Here is a 21,839-nt window from a genome sequence, read left to right as displayed (position 1 = left end):
TTTAGTTAGCATTACTGCTTAATCTACCAGAGTGCTGAGCACACTGACTCTTCAATATTCAGCCTCTACCAGCCCAAAAACAAGCGAGCGAGAGACTCAAACCCAGGTTTCCATGTCAGTGCCCAACTCTTTTGCTAGAAATTGAACATGTCAAATTCAGAATTGCCTTTTGTTGCTCCTGTGATACAGTTGCGTCTCTTCAAGCACATACAGCTGGTTAATATGTTGGAGTATTTAAAGAACATTTCTTTAGCTCTAGGGAATACAAACTTTTTGATGACAAGACATGAAGATTTGTACTCTTCAGAATTTTATTCTGCTACAAACTTACAAAGTATCATTCTTTGGGAAGGTGGCTGTTCTCCAAACCAGTGGTAGGCAATTACAGAACATCCTCCTCAGACTGAAGCATACTCCGATACTGTCCCCACTGTGTTCTTTATTCCTGATAAAAATAAACAACCCTTCAGCTACATTAGATGGTGGTCTCTAATTTGTAATATGAAGTTAACCATTTTCTGTCAGTAGTTCTGTGCCTGCTGTCAGCTCAAATTACTATCTTGAAGCCCAAATTTCAGATGAGTGATGCATGAACAGAAAACAGCAACATCTTAGTAGAGGTTCTGGTGACTCTTTGGCTCTGAAAGATACAGCGTAGCAGCTCTCATACCATTGTCTATCTGTCTTGCATTGGATGTTCTGTAAGCCTCCCCGCTCCTGCTAATTTGAGGGTGGATTGGTTCACTTCCTACTATGTTTAGAGTTCAAAAATTTTACCGCAGCCCATGTTACACTTTTACTGATAGTGAGTCTGAAATTGTCAACCTTGAGGAAGGCTCTACCGAGGGTCGTCTTGCCAAATGAAGGATTCCTGAGCATAACTATTGCAATTTCCCTGTTTTTCCACATGTACAGTTGAGCAATTTGCACCTGAAGGAAGAGAAAACGAAGCCAGACTCCAATGGTGAGTTTATAGCAACTAATGCTGGGTTAGAAAAGAACATTATTTCATGGGTGTTTGGTCTGGACTTTATAGCTTTTGAAAGGTGCGAAATCCAGTTTAGCATCCACCTTCCAGGAACTAAACACTACTAGCCTTAACTAAATGGCTGGCTTGAGTGCTTATTTTTTGTGGTTAGCTTTTTAAACTGTCCTTTCACTGTTCAGTGCTGGTTCAGGGATTACCATAGTGACCAGAACTGATGGATTCAGGTTGCTATTGAACTCAAGTGTTATGGCATGTTTGACTAAGTTGGGAGCAAACTACGCTGCCAACATTCTCATGTTCTAACCTGGCTTAGTTTTTCCCTTTATAGATGGAGCAAAACTGTTCCTATTACTGCTGTGGTTTACAGCGTTGTTTTTTACCTAGCTGTAACGGTAACATTGCCTCTTTGGATGAGCCTGAGATATGTGAGCTTGCTTGGTCCCATTCCATTTGAGATTGCCCCAGTAACCGCACCGTCTGTCCAAATGTAGGTGCTGTTGTCAAGACAGATGACAATGCAGAAAAGACAGAAGATGAGGAAAAAGGTAAGCGCAGCTGAGGAGCACTCTGACAAGGGTCAGTGAGAAAACAGTTAATTTTGAATCTGTTCAGAGTTAGTCTACTTCATTTCAGAGGATGGGACAGTGTTGGCATCTGCCCAAAGGAGCTCATTCTGATGAGGGTCCTCTGTGCAAGAGGTGTGAGAATACACTACTCCATATTGACTCAGGAGATTGCTATATGGTGGTGGAGGAGAGAGAAATAAGGTGGTCTCTGTATCTGTCTGCAGTGAGATACAGGAGCGGTTTGTTTGCTAACACTGTCTGTATTGCCTTCATAACCAGAGCTCCTTAGCCTTTGGGGCTTCTGGAACATATTGCCTTTTTCTTCTTAAACAAACTGTTCATAGTGAGTTAGCAGGTGGGTGGGTACTCTGGTACTTTGTGGAGGACAACTTAACTTGTCCAAAGTAGGTTTATCTTATATAGGGAAACTCAAGGATGCAATGGCTATGCTGGATAAGAGGCAGAGATATTAAACTGGGAACTCTTAATACTGAGAGCACGCCATTGGTGTTAAAACCCTTAGTAAAGAATCACCTGTCCACACTTGAAACTCACCCAAGCACTATTTAAGGTGATCAGTACTCCTGCACCACCTATCAGTTAGAGTTTTCACTATCCAGGTAGAGATATCTTAGAAAAGCAGACTTCACAGAATATCAGAGTTGGAAGGGACCTCAGGGGAGGACATCTAGTCCAACCCCCTGCTCAAAGCAGGACCAATCCCCAACTAAATCATCCCAGCCAGGGCTTTGTCAAGCCTGTCCTTAAAAACCTCTAAGGATGGAGATTCCACCACCTCCCTAGGGGTAACCCATTCCAGTGCTTCACCACCCTCGTAGTGAAAAAGTTTTTCCTAATATCCAACCTAAACCTCCCACACTGTAACCTGAGACCATTACTCCTTGTTCTCAGTGGTACCAGATGACAGAACAGTCTAGATCCATCCTCTTTGGAACCCGCTTTCAGGTAGTTGAAAGCAGCTATCCAGTCCCCCCTCATTCTTCTCTTCTGCAGACTTCTGTATGTTTGGTAAGGTGGTCCTTAGCCTGTGGCATCTCTCTGCATTAACCTATCTCTCCCACAAATAAAGACTCTCTATGCTAATTTAAGAGGTATTTCCTGTTTAAATCAGTGTCAGTTGGTCACTGAGTAGAATCCCCTCTTTTAATAATGCAGCTTTAGTTTTGGTGTTTGTTTTAATTAGTCTAATAATATCTCTTAATTGTGCAACATCATAGTGGGAGTGTAACTGTCAGAGCTCAGCCAAAACTTCTTAGCTGAGTGGCTGGTTCTTTGAGCCTCCTGCTCTTCTGTAAATAGAAACAACGCTTCATTTTTTACTTCCTTCCCCACAGAGGACAGAGCTGCCCAATCCTTGTTAAACAAGCTGATTCGCAGTAATCTGGTGGACACCACAAACCAAGTGGAGGTGCTGCAGCGAGATCCTACATCACCTCTCTACTCTGTGAAGTCTTTTGAGGAGCTGCGACTGTAAGTCCCTGTTCTTCTGCTAATTATAGTCTCTTGCAGCGCAGCGATGCAGAACTCTTCCTGTTGGTGCTGAATATCTTGGATTCACCCAAGAGTGATGCTATGAAAGATTTAGGATATTTACAGGTGTTGGGTATCCAGAGAAGTGTTCCAGCAACAAAAGCCATAACTCGAGTCATTCGGCCAAATTTGCTGTGCCACATTAAACTGTATAAATCAAAGATGCCTGGCTCTCTTCTGAAAAATTGTAGTCTTCTGGTGACTAAATTTCTAGGTGTGACCTATAGGCACAGCCAGGAGATTGTCAGAGAAATGTCAGTTTTCCAATACTGAGCATTGTACTAGTTGCAGTGCATTGTGTGGTCACTCGTGTAATCCCTTACAGTGTCTACAATGACACCTACAGTCCCTTACAGTATCTACACTTGGGCAGAAATGAGCTCAGGAGAGATTTCTAGCTGTCTCTGGCAACAAAGTAGAAGCAGCCAAACTGAGATCTGCATTCTGTATTTTTGTGTGGCCATGTTCCTGTGACTTCTGCAAAGTATGTACAGTGGTCTAGTCAACATTTTTCTACCAGATTCTAGACTCCTGCTGGTGAAAATGGATTATTTACATTTGCTCTTTGGACAAGAGTTATAGTATTTGAAAACTGACCTAATTTGTACTTATTACAAATAAGACAGGATATTGCAAAGATTACCCATTACCAGCAAGTCTCTAAGGTGACATGCATATATATGACTCCGCAGCATCCCATCTGCATTTTACTAGCACTTTCAAAATCAGCAATGTGCCATCCTCCATCAGAAGTTGTTTCGGGAGAAGGTTCTGGGAAACGAAAGGGGAAAATTCCATGGGTGAAGTGGGAAGAGAATCTTAAGTGTGCAAAGGAAGTTTCCTTAGAGAACACAAATACAGAAATCCTAGCCTGGGAAAAGAGGGGTGGAGAACAGGGTCAAGATAGTGTTACCAGCAGCAGGCCTGACTTTTAGATTGCCTATAGAAATGGCTCTCAAACACCACAGTTAAATAGAGTGGAGGAGGGATGAGTCCATCTCTTTGCTAGTATTGAATGGAGACTCTTCATGAAGGGTTTGTGGCAGAAAGACCTCAATTTGTGAAGACTCTGCAGCAGAATGGGCGAGAAACTTAAATTATATTTAAGCTTAGATATTGAAGAAATAGAGCAAAAATGGCTGAAAACCTAAAATTAGAAGATCTATGAAATCTTTCCCCGCTCATAGAATCTTCATATTGTTAGATAAATCTTATCTCAGTGTAGGTCTTTTTGGAAGCTTATTCTTCTAAACTGATTTTTTTTTTAAATGAGTGTTTTAAATAAATATTCTCCTGTAGTATTTACAATCCAAACATTCCTGAATTGTTCTAGTGCATGGTAAGATGAAACTGAAACTGACTAGGAACAAAACTGAAACTCACTAGTCAGAGTTTTGTTGTCTGAGCTAAGAGACAGCATATATAATTTAAGATTTTTTAAAAATCAGTTACTCTAAGGTGTTTTATGAAATAGGTAAGTATTTTGTAGTCACACATCCCTTTTGATATTAAAACAACTGCTTTTTTCAATAAGCCATAGTTCACAAATGGACAAGCTTCCTAAGTAAGAATCATTATCCCCTGACCCATGCTTGAGGTGGTTTTCTTTTACTCTTTGCCTCTTCAGGGTTCTTGTAAGGGGACTCAGATAAGGTTTTGGAATTCTGCAACTCTGGAATAAAAGGGTAAACTTACCATCAAGCAGCTATAGCTGGAAACTGTCACTCTGATAGACTCCAAAATGGGAGATGTCTCCGTTTGAACCATGCATGTGGAATAAAATGGTCCCAACCTTCACTGAGGAAGACCTGTTTCAACTTTACCAAGAATCTGGAAAAACCACTTAAATTTCTAGCTCCTGCTCTTAGTCACTATTCCATTAGCACTCCTCCCCACCAGCAGTCTGCTTTACAGGTCTTGATTTGGTAGCTAATTAGAACTTAACAGGTTCCTAATTAAGTGTTTAGTTTGTAGATCAGTGGGAAAAGCCTTCAGAGGAGAAATGATGCTGGGTTCGGGTTTGTTTTGCAATGTACTTATCTATTGGGCCAACACAGTTGTAGCTAGCACAGTTCTGATTCCATTGTGCACAGGACAGATTTACTTGAACAAATAATACCTGATCATTATTGCTTTAGCTGCTTTTAAGTGGCTTTCAACAGGACATAATGCATGAGCAGACAGACTTCAAATTCTAGCTGCTGAGGCAATAGCAGTCTTGCTCTGTTAAAGGTTTTCAGTCTGGGAAGGGGTATCCCTTATATCTGAGAAGTGCATAGGTTTCCATTTCAGATAACGGCGAATTAATTTGTAGACAGTAAATTAGCATATTTACGATGTGTTTTGCATAGTTTAAACACAAGCAACAGGAAGAATTGCTTGTCGTACAGGTCTTTGGTCTTTTGTGCCTGAAATAGGCTTATTTTGAGCAGGTTCTTCATGCGCTGCTTTAGCCTTCATCCCAGCTCACTGCAAGTGTTCTCTGTGCTGACAGTCTAATGGTTTGGAAGATTTTTTTTCCCCACGTTAAATCTTATTCACCTCTACCCCAATATAACGTGGTCATGGGGAGCCAAAAATCCCTATCACGTTATAGGTGAAACGCCGTTATATCGCGCTAGCGGTGGCAGGGCTGCAGCGGTGAGTTAAAGAGCCTGGGGCTCCGGCCACAGGGAGCCCCAGGCCCTTTAAATAGGCAGCGGAACCCCACTGCCGCAGCCCCAGTATAGCAGTGGCAGGGCTCCAGCGGTGATTTAAAGAGCTCCAAGCAGCCGGAGCCCCACTGCTACCGCGCTATATGTGAACCCGTGTTATATCGGGACGCGTTATAGCGGGGTAGTGGTGTACAAACTTGTATGAGTTACAGAATGGCAAGGTTTGTTGTCTTAGATTGCATAGTAGAGCTTGCCTTTAACAGCACGTGCTAACTGATGGGGGAGGGATGGGAAGGAATATTTAGATGGCCTCCATGACTGATCTGGTCACTAACAGTAAATGGCAAAAGCAAAAACATTTTGTGTAAAAGTCTCCATTTCCCCCAAGTTCCTTCCATAAATTGAGGGAAGATCAGACAAGGTATTCCCCATAATGTTTATATTAAAAAGCAACCAGAACCCTTCTTGAAAACTGAAGCCGTTCTGGTTTTGTGTATCAAAAGGAGAAGTAAAGAGCTCAATCTTATTTATTACAGTTTGCCTTTAAAATCCCTTGCAAAGATACAAGTGCCCATGAAGAGCACAGGCGGAAGCCAACCCATTCTTCCTCTGCCAGTGACATCAGACCCAAAACAATAGTCTGATACCTTTACGGTTCTTCCTGCCTCCATTTTTCCATTAAATACCTGCCCCAATTGTTCATGGAGCTCTTTGTGCATCAACTGAAGGTAGTTGCATATGGTTTATAATGATAAACTTTCAAAACTCTGCTAGGGAGTTCTAATCTTGAGGTTCTATTCTTAATTACATTGGTGATTTTGTCACTTGTTTGGAAATGGGTCCTGAAAGGAAACCACCCTGACAGACTTTTCATCTTGGAACATTACAGCTTTGCCTTTCTAAGCTACCGCTTTGTAGCAGAATGACTACAAACGGGCGCCTTAGATCATATACCTTGCCTGTCTGGCTTTTGAAAGACGAGAATTGATCTAACAATCAAAGAAAGTTAATGATGGGAGCACTCAGACTAATTGAGTCTTGGTTCTGCAACTAGTTGTATCCTTGGCAACTGTTGCCGAGAATCGAGCTTTGGAGATCCTTGCTTTTGAACTAACACAAGGTTGCATATTCAAAGAGCTTTTATTTGAGCCACAGACTGCAAATAATACGTGCTGCTTAAAAAGGATGTTGAATCGAGTAGAGAGGTTTAACAAGCAGGAAAAGTGTGGGCAGGAAAACTGCTATTTGCTTTTCGGAAATTGCTACTAAGCAACATTAACACCTACAAGAAGCAGTTAAACAGGTCATCAGTTAAGAGTTTACAAATCCAAATATCTTAACTTTAATTTTAGATTGCTCTGGAGTCTCCTTAGATACACAAGTGTCTGCTGTGACTTGAAAGCTTTCTTTATTGATTATAGGTGCCTTGTTAACAGAAGCAGCTAGTAACTTTGGCAGTTGAACACTTTGGGTGTCACCGCTGCACTTAAAATTGAGTGCCATCGTATAGCTGTGTACAAATCAATAGCCTGAATCATGCTGAGCTAGGCTTGCCATAACTTACCTCTTTCTTGCATCAATCAGTATTTACTCTCCTTCTTAGAGGTTGAACATCAAAAATACAAAATCTTAAAGGGGACTTTTGCAAACCGTAATGTTAAATGGCCCTTGCAATCAAGTGAAACTTCTTCCTGTCCTGGCACCTCCTTTTAAAGTACTGAGTCTGGCAGGGTGGATAACTATGGTGTTAAGACGGTGCTGATAGGGCTTCACAGAGACATGGGAATCGCCATACTGGATTGGATCAGTAGTCTTTCTAGTCCAGTATCTGGCAGGAGGGCTGCACAGCCGCTTTAGAGCAGTGCTTCTCAAGCTATTTACCATTGTGGGCTGCATATGCAGCTCTGTGTTATGCTGGCTGCATCCACACAATATATATACTATCTGTATGGCCCTGAGGATGTCACATGGGTGATGGGCCACCGCTGTGTTGAGAACCGCTGCTTTAGAGGAAGGTGCCAGGAACCCCATAATGGACAGTTGTGGAATAATCAGTGTGACTGAAGTGGAGTTGCTATGTGATTTATGAACACTCTGAGACCTGGACAGTGAGGGGAAGGTATCGTATATTGGGTTATAAGACTTCCTGTATGAATGCATTGATCTAGCACAATACGGGGCTAGGAGAAGAACAAGCATAAAGGCAAGCCAGTGCCACCCGAAGTATTTGGTCAGATGTTGTTTATCTTGGGAGCCAATTACAAGACAATGGCATACTTCCAGGCACCAGTCCAAAGTGCCACCGCTGTTTCGCCAGGCTGGGAACTAGAGCTTAAAAGGACAGTAAACAGTTAAACTCTTCTCAGGAGAGGAAGGGGCAGTGGGTCATTTGTCAGGTGCTGTTCCTGATGAGAACAGACTGGTCCTGCAGGAGTGCCTGAAAGCAAATGAAGCCTTCCCTGCTCCTAGGGAATGGGAATGCAAGTTTAGTCTGGTTTGTTTTTACGATCTGTTTTCCATTAAATGCCTTTGTTCTAAATAAATAATACTTCGCCGCATGGAGGCTGTTTGGTCACTGGTTGCCACTGTCATTGTTCCCAGAGCGAACAGAAAACTGCAGATACTGAACATAAGTCAGACCTTGCCATGGTTATCACAGTTGATACACAGGGGACTGCAGCCCAGAGCCCAGGCTGAGAGCAGGAGAATGATGTGGTTCCGTCTCAGGGAAGGTGACTGCTGAGGGCCTGAATCTGCAAGGGGTGCACTCGAAGAGACCAGGTCAGGGCAGAGGTGTAGTTAGCCCATGAACGGATACAGCCTGCTCATAGGGGAAGTTTCTTCCCAACTCCATTAGTTCAAGTGTGTCTACACTGCAAAAAAAGATCTGCGGCAGCAAGTGTCTGAGCCCAGGTCAACTGACTCGGGCTTAGGGGGCTTATGCTATGGAGCTAAAAATAGCAATGTAGATCCTTGGGCTGGGGTTCTGAGACCCCTCTTGCCACTGGGTTTCACTGCTATTTTTAGCCCTGTAGCGCGAGTCCTGCCAGACGAGTCAGTTAATCCAGGCTCTGAGACTTGCTGCCATGGTCGTCTTTTTCAGGGTAGATGTACCCTTAGCAGCTGGCTTAAGTCCCAAATCATGAAGGTTTATATCCTTTATAAAATGGTTTTCACCCTATATAATGAGCACAATGTTCTCATTCATATACATGTTTAATTCATTAAGGTCTTAGTCTCAATGATACCTTGTGACTAGTTCCGCATGTTAATTGTGTTGTAAAAAATGTTGTCTTTTATCAGTGGGTTAAATTTCTTGTCTTTCTATTGACTGTTTCCTTGCTCTTGTATTGAGAGGGTCAAGAAAAGCTCCAGACTTACCTTCTCTAGCCCATTCATTGCTTTATATATCTCAGATCTCCTCTGACCCTAAGGTCCCAGTCTATTTAATCTCTCCTCAAAGAAATTTCTTCAGTCCTCTAATCCTTTTGGTGAATGTCTCCGAACACTCCCTGTTTCTGCTCTCTTAGACAGCGGGTGACCAGACCTGCAAACAGTGTTCCAGATGTGGATGCGCTGTTGTTTTATTGCAAGGCAAGATCACACCTCTAGTATTGTTTTCTGTTCTAGTCTTTGTACATCCTGACACATTTGCCTCTCCTGATCCCTGCTACATACTGAGCAGAGATTTTAATTGAGCTGTCTGCATTGATGCTTAGAGCTCTTTCTTGAGTGGTTAGTTAATTTAGAACCCAGCAGTGTGTATTATAGCCAAATGACTCCTTCCAGTGTTTAATATTCCTTAAGGTTAAAAAAAAAATATGGTCTTATTGTATCTTCTTGGTTCAAATAAATATTGGGTTCACAGATGTTAATCACAATATCTAAATGATCCTTTGATAGGCTACTAAGTACTGTATTTTGCTCTTAAAAGTAACAAGTTTATTCATTGATAAAACAAGGAGGCACATAGTCTTGAAATAGTGTCTCTTCGCTTCCCAGTCTGGTTAGATCAGGGGTTCTCAAACTGGGGGTCGGGACCCCTCAGGGGGTCGCAAGGTTATTACACGGGGGGGTTGCAAGTGGTCAACCTCCACCCCAAATCCTGCTTTGCCTCCAGCATTTATAATGGTGTTAAATATATTTTAAAATGTTTTTAATTTAAAAGGGGGGGTCGCACTCAGAGGCTTGCTATGTGAAAGGGGTCACCAGTACAAAAGTTTGAGAGCCACTGGTTTAGATGCTAACATTTGATCTAGTGTTTCTGTTCCTATCAGAGGATTGCTGTCCAGAGTTTCATGCTGTGGCTGGAGAACCCCGTTTATCTGACCCTCCCGTAACTGGTTCTCTGCAGTTACCAAACAACCAGGACTCCAGGGTCAGAAGCCGGCGACCTTTCCTGTGGCCGCTAGATGGTGCTGCAGCATCACGTTTTCCCATTCTCCGGTTTATCTAGAGTTTTGATGATCTGATCTGACCCTAGTCCCAATTAGACCAGATAAATGGGGTTCTACTGTATTTCTCCCATTTTTAGGGTGTGCACAAGCTAATAGTGATTAGGTCACAGATGAACCACTTTTGTTAGCAATGTGGAGAGGAATTGGGTTGCCACAGCAGTTTTAGTACTAGCGGCATTGCCCCAGGCCTACTTGCTGTTAGGATTTGCTTTTCAGGCACCTGCCTTTCACTTGCAATCAGAAAAATCTCCCATTGACTTGACTTCCTGGGTCTAGTGCTGTTTTTTACTAGTTCAGAAACACTCGACTCTCTCTTTTTCCAGGAAACCCCAGCTCCTGCAGGGTGTCTATGCCATGGGCTTCAACCGGCCCTCGAAAATACAGGAGAATGCGCTGCCCATGATGCTTGCCGAACCGTACGTATCCATGCTTTCCACTTCCCCTGGGAGGTGGGAGAGCCTAAGATACTGTTAAACTGTAAACACTCTGGCTAAGAGACAGCCTACTTGAAGTGGTGTTGAGACACTAGTGGCTGTGTGCACTGTGCTGAAGGGGCTTCCTTTCCATAGGACTGTGCTGCTGAAATTCTTTAGAATGCCGCCTGGCTACCCAGCAACCTTCCATAGGTCCCTTTTCCTAGGGCTTGCACTGCATATTCAGCCACACTGAAGACAATGCCGTTCTTCCTGGCAGCAGTAAATCTGATCCTCGCGTCAATGTAGGGGAGATAAGGCAGTTCTGCAACAGCCCTGCATAACTCCTGGACAGGTCAGAGCAGTCGAAATGCTGTGGATTGTGTCCGCCTTGCTTCTCGGTGTCCTTTAGGTAAAGAACATGGAGTAGCGAAGCTAACGCTGGGGGGGGATGAGCAATATGGAAAACGACTGCAGCATCACAGCAGCTTTCCGTTCAAATCTCCATAGCGCATGGAAGCGGCTTGTGCCAAGATGCACACGCCCTGCAGAAAATTCACTTGTGTCCTCCTCCTTGTGCAGTCCTGCCCTCATGAAACTAGATGGTGACTTCAGTTAGGATGTGGCCAAGATGCAGGGCCAAATTAATTCAGAACGTATTAAAATCCCTTTTCTGTGGCTGCCATTCAGTTAATTTAAGCTGTGTTGCCAATTCTCACAACTGTATCTCGTATTAGCTGGTCATAGAATGGATTATATTTAATCTTGTGCCAAAGTGTTTAAAATGTCCCCTTATGTGTTGATCCAGCCCACAGAACCTGATTGCACAGTCTCAGTCTGGTACTGGTAAGACAGCTGCCTTCGTCTTGGCCATGCTCAGTCGAGTTGAACCCGGGAACAAGTATCCACAGGTAGGGGCTTCTGGAATCTAATGGTTGTGCTGGTTTTTAGTTGTTGTGCAGTGCCATCTAGTGGAGAGAAGCTATACTCCTTTGATGAGACACTGGTAGCAGCTACATAGCTTCAACTTCCCAGTGTGTTGTGGTGTCTGAGCATTGGGGAGCAGAGGCAGCAGAGTTGAAAATGCTGATTCTTTTGTGCAGAGGTACTGGGTTCTCCCAGCTCTCCTCACCAGCCCAGTTCCCGTCCTCCCTTCCTTTCTCCCCCTCTGTCTTTCTGTACCTGTAACAGCCAAATTGGATTTACAGTGAGCAGCTGGGATGGGGAACATGGTGGGGTGAGTGTGTTGGGGGGTGTTGAGGCGGGAGCAAGGTTTGGACTGGAAGGGAGAGGATCTGTACTGACAAACCACCTGTGGTAGAGGAGCCCTGAGAAGTGGGGAGTAGATGGGGTGTTGAATGGTTTGTTTCTTGCCTCGTCCAGTTTACATGGATACCCAGTCCAGCACCCTAACACAAAGGTAACAGGGCTTTTTGCACAGGAGTTAGGCACACTGGACAGGAGTTGGGAAAATTCAGTTTAGGAAGCCTAGCTGATGTTCCTAACCACTGCTCCGAAGCAATGTGGAGTAGAGTTCCCACTTTCAGGGCATGGGCAGCAGCACAGGATTCACGTCGGTTTGCTGTTCTGCAGAAATGGACTTGGCAGTTTTACCAAGGCAAGAGCTTCCTTGCTAAGGATACTGTGTTATCTTCACTTCGAGCTATATTCATTAGAAATGTCCCTTATAAAAACATATCTGTCTTGGTTAATAGCAGGGCGTTCTGTTTACATGCTTATATGGGCAATACAAAATATACAAGCTGTATAAAACTAACCGGTACGTGACGCTACACATGCAAACTAACTTCCTTTAATTGGGTGAATTACTAAAAACACTGTTCAGCTGATGAGTGTTAATGAAATTTGCCTACAACAGTGAGTGTTTATCCTAAAATATTGGTCATCTATTTGCACAGAGGTGAAGTTTCACAACTAAATGTATTTCACAGGAAAGTGTGACGATCTACTGTGTGACGATCTAATATACTCTTATCTGCTTTCCTTCCAGTGTTTGTGCCTTTCCCCAACATATGAGCTGGCACTTCAAACAGGAAAAGTAATTGAACAGATGGGAAAGTTTCATCCGGAGCTAAGTCTTGCATACGCTGTCCGAGGCAATAAATGTGAGTGTGAGAGGAAATGCGCCCCCTTTTTTGCAGATCTAGCCAGGGAGACTTACCCCTTTTTCTAGTGAGGTGTGGTAATGGGAAGTTAATGCATTACTTTCTCTTAAAATTTGAAAAGGATTGGGTTTGACATCAGATACTCTTAGCACAGTTGGCCTGATCACATTCTGTCAGGTCTGACTGCTGTACAGAACATGAGCTGGTGTAATGGGACTTCCCTCTTGGAAGCCCTAAACTGGGCCTGGAGTGGGAGTTGGACAGTTCACGCTCTGGGTTTTTTACTTGAGTTTCTTCCTCTGTCTCCTCAGAAAATAACTGAACTTTGTAACTATTTGTGAAATGGAAGTGGCTGCCGAGCTTTACTGGTGGCTGATCTGTTTTGTCCAAGTGGATCTTTCATATTGTGGGTTGCTGGTGCAGATAATTACAGATACTACTTGTTTCAGGTGCAGACATGGTATAAACTGCTAAATTCATGAAGTTGGGGGAGAAGTGGTGGATCTTGTGTGCTTCATAAGGGGTTAGTGTTCTGACAGATTACCTCCCTTACTGGGAAAGCAATGGTGGATGCTGCAGAACTGCCCTAAAGAGGATGTAATGACATCTGTTGCTCTGGCACTAATGAGACTGTGCTATTCACCTCCAAAAAAAAAAAAGTCAGTCTCCAGAGTAGGGGAAGAACTCTGAGCAAGAGAGTAGGGTGGGAAGTAACCTACACAATGATACGGCTTTCACCTCCTCATGGAAGTGCTGTGCGCACACATCTCATGGAATCCTTTCTGTCTGTCTACTAACAGTGGAGAGAGGTCAGAAGATCTCGGAGCAGATTGTAATTGGCACTCCTGGCACTGTCCTGGACTGGTGCTCCAAACTGAAATTCATAGACCCCAAGAAGATTAAGGTGTTTGTCCTGGATGAGGCTGATGTGATGATAGCAACCCAGGGCCATCAAGATCAGAGCATCCGCATTCAGAGGTAAGGAACATCCCCATGCTGTCATCTGGGCTGCCTGAGGAAAAAGATTCTAGTTCCCCTCCACCACAGCCAATTGGTTTCTTTCATTGGCCTATTTAATGTCCCATTTCCTCTTCATGGTTGCAGGAAGGGATCTCTTCCAAATGGCAGGACGTGATTATTTGCTGATGACTAAGGCCACAGGCTATAATAGAAATACACTTAACTCTAATCCAGGCAGTTCATAAAGCTAGAATTTCATTGAAGCCAGACATTTAATTATGTCAAGGTTCGAGAACAGCCCTCCCTATCCCCTGAGGAGGATTCATTGCTTAAAATGTCCAAATTTATCTAGATGCCACTGGCAAACTGAGTTGGGATGTGATTAGATATTCATAGGCTAATGTTTAGAAAGCCTAACGGACTTAAAAGGCTGATTCCAAAGGTTCGTAAGTGACTGTGAGCCATGCTCTGCTGCTGGGCTACTGGAGGTTCCACTGGGCTGATGGTTTCTAATAGGGAAACCCTAACTTGTGTGCCTTGCCTTGCAGAATGCTCCCCAGAGATTGCCAGATGCTCCTGTTTTCTGCCACCTTTGAAGATTCTGTATGGAAATTTGCCCAAAAAGTTGTTCCCGACCCCAACATCATCAAACTGAAGCGAGAGGAGGAGACGCTGGACACCATTAAGCAATACTATGTTCTGTGTAATAATCGAGATGAGAAGTTCCATGCTCTCTGTAATATATATGGAGCCATCACCATTGCCCAGGCCATGATCTTCTGTCATGTGAGTCATTCTGGAGAATGGCATGACCTTTGCCAAGCCCTAAAGAGAAGGGAGCTCTCGTTAAAACAGCCCCATTCTGAAATAGTGTCTGCAGGTGCCAAGAATCCTAGCTGACAGACTCCTTGCGAGATGATTGAGGGCATGATCGTTCTAGGAGCACAAATGGGGAACAAGCCATTCCTCATCTTGTCTTGGAAATGGAAAAATGCAGGAGGGTGGATGGAAGAATCCGCCTTCTCGGCTTGTCTCTAACACTAATTGCTTGTTGGTCCTATCTCTGCTGAGGCTGGAACCCTACTAACAACCGTTATTTTTAAAAAATGGTTTCTAGTGTAGTTTCACTTACTCCTGTGGACACGGAGTTTCTTAAAATCGTGATAGCCAGACTGTGCCCCATGTGAGTCATGGTAATGGTGCTGGAGCCATCTAGCCCCAGCTGGTCTTAAACATGCTTGTTGCTTGCATGGTTCCAGCCATCGTGTGGCTCACTTTTATTTTTAAAGCCGTCTCTCAAAACCAAAGCATTTGGGGTTCTGTAAACCAGTAAAATACGTCTCAAAACAAAGCGTACAACAAAATGATAAAAATAAAACCAAGAAGACTTTAATGGGGTGGAAAAATAAGTCTTGTAGGTAAAAGGCCTGCCATTGTCTTGTGACCCTGCTGGACCTCAGTTTCCCTCTCTGGAAAATGGTGATGATACTCACAGGCATGATGTGGCACTCTGGGATTCTTGTATGGAAGCTGCTGTAACTGCAAATTTTAATGGAGGCACATGGTGATCACACTAGCAAAGCTTAGCTCTAGATAGGAAGAAGACTGGTATGTTACGGCAAGTGTTCTGTACCCGAGTGTCCACTAAAGCGAAGAGCCGGTTCCTGCAGTTTTAAAATGCAGTGTTTGACGTAGTCAGGACTTTAAAAGTGAACTGGCATCTTGAATTCTATAGCAGCTTGACTCAATCCTTCAGCAGAGATTCTCACTCGATGGTCTTAAAGGGACGTTTTCAACTTGGAATCTAGCCAATTTCCAAAAATGAATAGTTAGTGGTACCACATACTACACTTGTCCCAGTCCTCTTGGTGCAAGGCATGTGGTCTTACAATGTTTCCTATTAAGTCTTTTCCTTGTTGGTGAGAGACCCAGACAAGCAGTGGAGCTGACAGACTACACACAGAGCTGTCCTTTGTAAAAGGAAATAGAAAACCTGTCTCTAAGCTTTATCATAATGTTAGGCTTTCAAACAGAAATTGGAATGGTTTGGGTTCTTTGTTCCTTTTAAACTATGATGCTAGAATCCTGGAACAAGCAGAGTTAGAACCCTGAGCGTTCCCGTCTCTTAAGAGAGGCCTCTTCCTGTTTGAAGTTCAAAAACTGTCTTCCCAGAAAGATTTTAATTGCTCTTGCTTTACATTTCAGACTCGTAAAACAGCGGGCTGGCTGGCAGGAGAGCTGTCCAAAGAAGGTCACCAGGTGGCATTGCTAAGTGGCGAGATGATGGTGGAACAAAGAGCTGCGGTGATCGAGCGTTTCAGAGAGGGCAAAGAGAAAGTGCTGGTGACCACAAATGTCTGTGCCAGAGGTAGAATACAATGTCACTGCATCTCGGGGAAGGGAAGCGGGTAGTTTTACTTGAGATGGGACTGTGCCATCTGGTGACAGACATACAAAATATTGCTGTACCTCCTAGAGAAGAATTTGTAACCTGTGCTAGATTTGTGCAAAAGAGTCTCTAACAAAACCATTCCAAGGGAGACTGACAGATGTGCTGTCCCCCAAAACTTCTGGATGGTCCTTGACGTGTGTGAATTGGGTTAAGTCCGTCTCTGCTGGAATGCCTTAACATAGGATTTCTTTAAAGGAGACCTGAAGTAGGGTGAAGAATCTTCCCTTCCGCCAGAGTCTCATTTCTTTCTGTCCTTTGGGCACGTTGAGGCATCCCATGGCTGCGCCCAGCCCTGGCTTGTGCGGTGGACAAACAAATGTGTGCCCTGAATTTTCTCAACAACTTCATTTTCACTAGAGGTCAGGCAAAGGAATTAACTCCGGTATCAGTCTGTGCTGCAAGTTACAGCTAAAAGGGGCATTCTGGACACTGCTGAACACTTATATGAAATAAGTTGAATGGCTCTCCTAGCCTGGCTGTTGAGAAGTAGGAGGGGCAATTGACTATATTTTAGAAGTTATTGCAATTTATTAGTCTTTCTAGGCACCCATAAAAATCAATATGTAGTTCTGGTGTGAAAGCATTAGGCCATGCAAAGGTGCTCACTTTAAGTGTATTATCCATCCTCCATTTGATAGCATCCTCTCACTGTGATATCTTAAAGGGTCCTCTATATGCTATGGAAACATACGTTTCCAAGTATCCCTGTAAGTTTTGCTGAGCACTCACTCTTGACATCGCTGCAGGCTTCATCATGGCACGTAGCTTAACTTTCCACGAAACTTGGCGGCAGTAATAGTACAGCTCTATGAAAGGTGTTGAAACTAATGGCTCTGGGTAAGCCCCAGATTCTGGAATCAAAACACTGAAACAATCCTGGACTAAAGCTGCTCTGGCTTAAAATGAGCTAAAGGGAGAGTCGTAATATCTCTAACGCTTTCCTCCCCAGGGATTGATGTCGAGCAGGTCTCTGTTGTTATCAACTTTGACCTTCCTGTGGATAAAGATGGCAACCCAGATAATGAGACGTATCTGCATCGGATTGGGCGCACCGGTCGTTTTGGCAAGCGAGGACTGGCTGTTAACATGGTAGACAGCAAGCACAGCATGAATATTCTCAACAGAATTCAGGAACATTTCAGTAAGTCGCCTTTAGCTTCATTTCTTTTGCGTAGGTGTAGCATTATTGCTACAGAATTTTGAGCAACTGTGTGTCAGACAACCCTGACTCGAATTCAGATTTCCCAGGCGCCTGTGGTCTTGCTCTTTGATTAGGCTTAACCGAGTTTTGCTTTGCTACACACCTTGTTTCAAAAATAACATCGAGAAAACTAGGGGAATAGCCAGTTATTTGTATACATTCAAATGGGCAGAACTTCTGATGTAATTGTCCTTATTTTAGAGTAGAACAGTGAATACTGTTTAAAGGGCAGGTAAACTTCCAAATTGATGCATGACAGAAGTGCCTGGGAGATCTTGCTTGTGTCCTGCCAAGTCAATCCAGTTCTCATTGGCTAACTGGCATCATTATTAAAAATGATATTCCACAAACCATAACATTTCTTAAATGCCCCTCAGCTTACAATAAAGACGTTACCCCCGCCCCCCAAGAAATTGCTTCCGGTCTGAAACTTGAGTGACCCAGTGATCTACAAGTCACAGATCCAGAGGGTGTGGTCTGTGCCCCAGCCTGTAGACAGTCCCTTGGAAATGACCACTTTAGATACCCACACGGTTCCACTGAGGGAGGCCAGTGGCCTCTAGGGGCTTGTCTACACTTACTGGTAGGTTGGCGCTGCTGCAGTCAATGCAGCGGCTGTCAATTTAGTGGGTCTAGTGACGACCCGCTAAATTGATGGGAGAACGCTCTCCTGTCAGCTCTGGTAATCCACCACTCCGAGTAAGGGAAGTCGACGGAAGAGCGCGGTGTAGACACCTATGCCATGTTGACTCCAGTTACACTGCTCCAGTTACATGAATAATGTAACTTAGGTCATCTTATCGCAATAGTATAGACAAGGCCTAACGCTTTGACACTGGGCCTTTGGGCACCAGCGAAGCCTGTCTCTCTCTGGCTCCCTGCAGCGAATCCAGCCAAGCCAGACTCCTGCAGGAGGTTTGTCCTGTACTCCTTCAGGGCACAATGCTCTGTATTTGCCTGACCCCAGACAGCTTTTCCAAAACAAGGTAACAATTCCTTAGTCACCTGGTGTACAGAAGCTGAAAGTCCGTGGGTCAGAATAGAGAGGCAAAGATTCAGATAAAGTTCAGACTGGCCAGCGTGGGGTCACGGCTCCCTTGAGCCATGCTGTTGAGGAGCCATCTTGGCGTGCTCTCCCCATCTCTGTCTCCTGTCCTTAGTCCCAGGTGTGTGTGTGTCTCACCAAAGGCCAGCTCTTAACCCTGCCACCTGATGCCATTGTTCTCCAGCTGGGGCTTTTGCTCAGCTTCCCTGGGGAAATCTCCTTCCTCTGTTGGTTGCTGGGTGTGAACTTTTTGGCTGTTGGGGTTCCCATTGCCTTTCTGGATCCTCCACTGATTTGGGTCCGTTTCAGCCTGTTCTTTAAATGACCGTGTCTTCATACCACTCCAGGTAGTTATGTGACACAACACCTCATGTCCCCCCTCTCTGTCCCAAGAGCAGCTTTTTAACCCTTTACATTCTATGCATAGCAATGCAAAGCACCAGGGGAAACTGAGGCATGCATAAGATTGTTTCCAAAATTCCCACTTTGTCACACTACATTGTTGACTTGACTTATAAAACTTAATTCTATTGTGTTGGTCATGGATTGGGATAGATTCATCTTGTGACAAGAACAGAAGTGGGATTTAACACAGTAACGTGGGACCTTGCTTCATTTTCTGGTCTCTCATTGTACAAAGTGCGCTAGTTCCGATTCTCTTCTAATCTTCTCTTGCAGACAAAAAGATAGAAAAACTGGATACTGACGACTTGGATGAAATTGAGAAAATAGCCAACTGAAACGCAGCTGCTGGAACTGATGTACGCCCTCCTATGGTAGCTCTCCCACTACAATTGGCTCAGCGTTCAGATTGGCACACCTTTTGGCCAGTCCTGAAAAGGACTCTTAAGAGATAAATACACAGAAATTACCTCACTTTAAAAATTGCAGTTGGACTTAAAATTGTGCCGCTCTGCGGAAGAAGAGGAAATGTTTACAGAAGCTTTTAACATTTCTTAGTTTAGCCTTAAAATGGAAACATGTTTTAAATTCTAAGAAATAGATTTGCCAAAAAGTGGCCAATACAGAAATATCTAAAAGGAATAAACAAATGCTTTATTTGGTTAATTGGGATATTATTTTTTGACCTATGTGATCAGTGAAACAAAACTCAACAGCCAAATATATGGACATTGACTTAAAAAACAAGGCAGGTGGTTTTGCCCAAAAACTAAACTTACGTGAAATAGAACTTCTTTTTCTAGTGCTGCCTTGTGCTCTAAAGTTTCATTTCTGGGTTCCTGGTGGATTTGCCCTGCTTTCCCTTATGTAGATTGTCCAGAAGATCTTTCCACTAGCTCATATTCTCAGATAGTGGTGCAGTGTTGCTTTTGCTGGGCAGTATTTTGGTTTTAGTTCGTTTTTAGAATGGCCACTATTCATAAAGCAATGCAATGGTTGAAAGTGTTAATTAACTACTATAGAAGTCACATGATGCATTTAACCTTGCCAAACCAAATCTTGGTTCATGTGGGTGGGAGGGATCAGCAGTGTAAAGAGGACTGTACTAATCAATATCCCAAATGAATTCACCCCTACAAATGATTGTCTCTTTTGGTAGAGGAGTGGGAGTTATAGTTACCTTTACGCAGGTGGTGCCAGTTTTAAAATGCTGCTGTTGTCTGGGCAGTTCCACATGACGTCTCACATGGAGCTGTTGGACTCTACCAATCAATAATGCAAACAGGAATATTTATCTGGTAAAAAATTATAATAGCTTGTACTGACCAAAAATACCCTTAAATAGAACACCAAATTTGCCTGTTACAGCATGTTTCAGTACCACAGTCTTGAGTTAAATTGCTCAGCCAAAATACTGATGGGAAGCACTCCACTTTCATTGTGCTTGTATCGCAAAGCAGATAGGTCATCAGTCCCTACCAACCTTGCCCCAAAGGTGACCCTTGCCAGTGAAGGTTTTATTTAGAACGTCTAAGTTTGGGCTTTTAGTTGAGTTGGGATCACTTACCGTGCACAAATGGAAGTTTGTGGGTTTTTGTTTCCCCCCCGATTCCAGGAGAAGTAGGCTCCTAAAGTTAACTTTGTGGTGCACCGTTCTTTTGGGAAAAGTGGACATGCGTGAGCAGCCCTCGGACTGCTACTCAGTGCAGGAATCACTTCAAAACAAATGTATAAATTGTAAATTGAACTATAAATTTCTTTGCAATTTTGGCCATCATATTCTGTTCAAAGACAGGAATGTTGATCCTTTTACCAAGTAAAAAAAAAAAAGGCTCACTTAAAATGTACCTAAAATTTTAGGAAATTGTGCACCCTTTTATCAATTTGTATAAAGTCTTTAGTGAAAAAACTGTTAAACTTTTTGTATTCTGGGGTGTATCTATTTTTATTCTGTTGAAAACCTATTTAAAGTGGCAGGTGAGTGAGTGCTTGCGTGTAGAGTGGAAGACTTATTTCAATCACCTACTTTAATAGTACAGCTGAATGACCTTGTGACAGCAGTGCATTGGGTTGAACTGTCATGAACGCTGCTGCTGGTCCTCTGTGCTGTTTCTAATGTACTTTTAATTGGAATAAAGAACACATACTGAACTGTGCTTCGGTTAGTCTTTGACTCTGGCATCCCTGTTTGTTATCAAATGGCTTGTGTAGAGGACTTGATGGAGATGGAGTTCTGGCAGTGCTTCCTGTTGGAATACTCCCAGGTGAATTCCACCGTGAAATATGAGATTAGTGTAACTGAGCAGCTGTATTTCCCAGATGCTTTCAGTGTCAAGTTATGGCAGCATCCCACCAGCCATTTATCATTAAACTACATTGGATAACGAGGTCAGATTAATTCTATTCTTCCCCAATGTCTCTTTTGATGCCAGGATTTTTCCTGGCATCAGCCTTAGTGGTAACTAAGCACTAAAGGATAAAACTTGAATGAGGTGGGTGCTAAATTTAAATCTTGCATGGTCATTAAAGCACCTACTACTTTGTTCTTGGAGAGCTGCTCAAAATATTGCTGCTAGATCTTTCCTTCCAGCCAGCCATCCTGCTCATCCCCTTCTCTTCACTTATTTTCTCCACTGGTTGTCCTTTATCAGCTGCCTGGCCTGGCCTGGCCTGGCCTTCAACTTAGCCCTCCCTGCTTACGTCGTCTTCACCAATGAAATATATAGTCCCATTAATTTGAATTCCAAAACAGTTCACTACCTGCCTACAACACAGGTTAACAACTCTTTCCTGCTGGAAGACAGAAAAACCGGGTAAAGCATTTGCAGGACTGCTTGAGTGCAGTGATGTATGAGTAGAATTGCGGAAGTCTGACTTATTTCTCTAGAAAGGCTGATTATTACTCCTGCCCAGACGTGTTATAACCGACTAGTTGAACATTCTGTTAAAGGTATGAGGAAATGTGGCAGAGTGAAACCTAGTTCATGTAAACCCTTGATTTCAAATCCAAGTTGCACTCAGGAA

The 21,839-nt window shown here is 43.5% G+C and overlaps 1 protein-coding gene across 2 annotated transcripts in view; it reads left to right on the top strand.

Annotated features, from left to right (window-relative positions):
• Positions 1 to 20,980, top strand: part of LOC120387731 (ATP-dependent RNA helicase DDX19B) — a 29,113-nt gene extending 8,133 nt beyond the window's left edge. For both annotated transcript variants that reach the window (XM_039508783.1, XM_039508784.1), the window contains exons 2-12: positions 916 to 964; positions 1,480 to 1,533; positions 2,910 to 3,045; positions 10,540 to 10,632; positions 11,438 to 11,540; positions 12,641 to 12,755; positions 13,556 to 13,733; positions 14,264 to 14,501; positions 15,921 to 16,083; positions 17,117 to 17,308; positions 19,092 to 20,980. In XM_039508783.1, coding sequence (XP_039364717.1) covers positions 916 to 964; positions 1,480 to 1,533; positions 2,910 to 3,045; positions 10,540 to 10,632; positions 11,438 to 11,540; positions 12,641 to 12,755; positions 13,556 to 13,733; positions 14,264 to 14,501; positions 15,921 to 16,083; positions 17,117 to 17,308; positions 19,092 to 19,153 — 1,383 coding nt within the window. In that variant the 3' untranslated portion in view covers positions 19,154 to 20,980. The remainder of the gene's footprint in view (positions 1 to 915; positions 965 to 1,479; positions 1,534 to 2,909; positions 3,046 to 10,539; positions 10,633 to 11,437; positions 11,541 to 12,640; positions 12,756 to 13,555; positions 13,734 to 14,263; positions 14,502 to 15,920; positions 16,084 to 17,116; positions 17,309 to 19,091) is intronic.
• Positions 20,981 to 21,839: the final 859 nt, after the last annotated feature.

This window comes from Mauremys reevesii, linkage group 21 (genome assembly GCF_016161935.1).
Source record: "Mauremys reevesii isolate NIE-2019 linkage group 21, ASM1616193v1, whole genome shotgun sequence".
NCBI classification, from domain to species: domain Eukaryota; kingdom Metazoa; phylum Chordata; order Testudines; family Geoemydidae; genus Mauremys; species Mauremys reevesii.
This window is presented reverse-complemented; position numbering and strand designations above follow the sequence as displayed.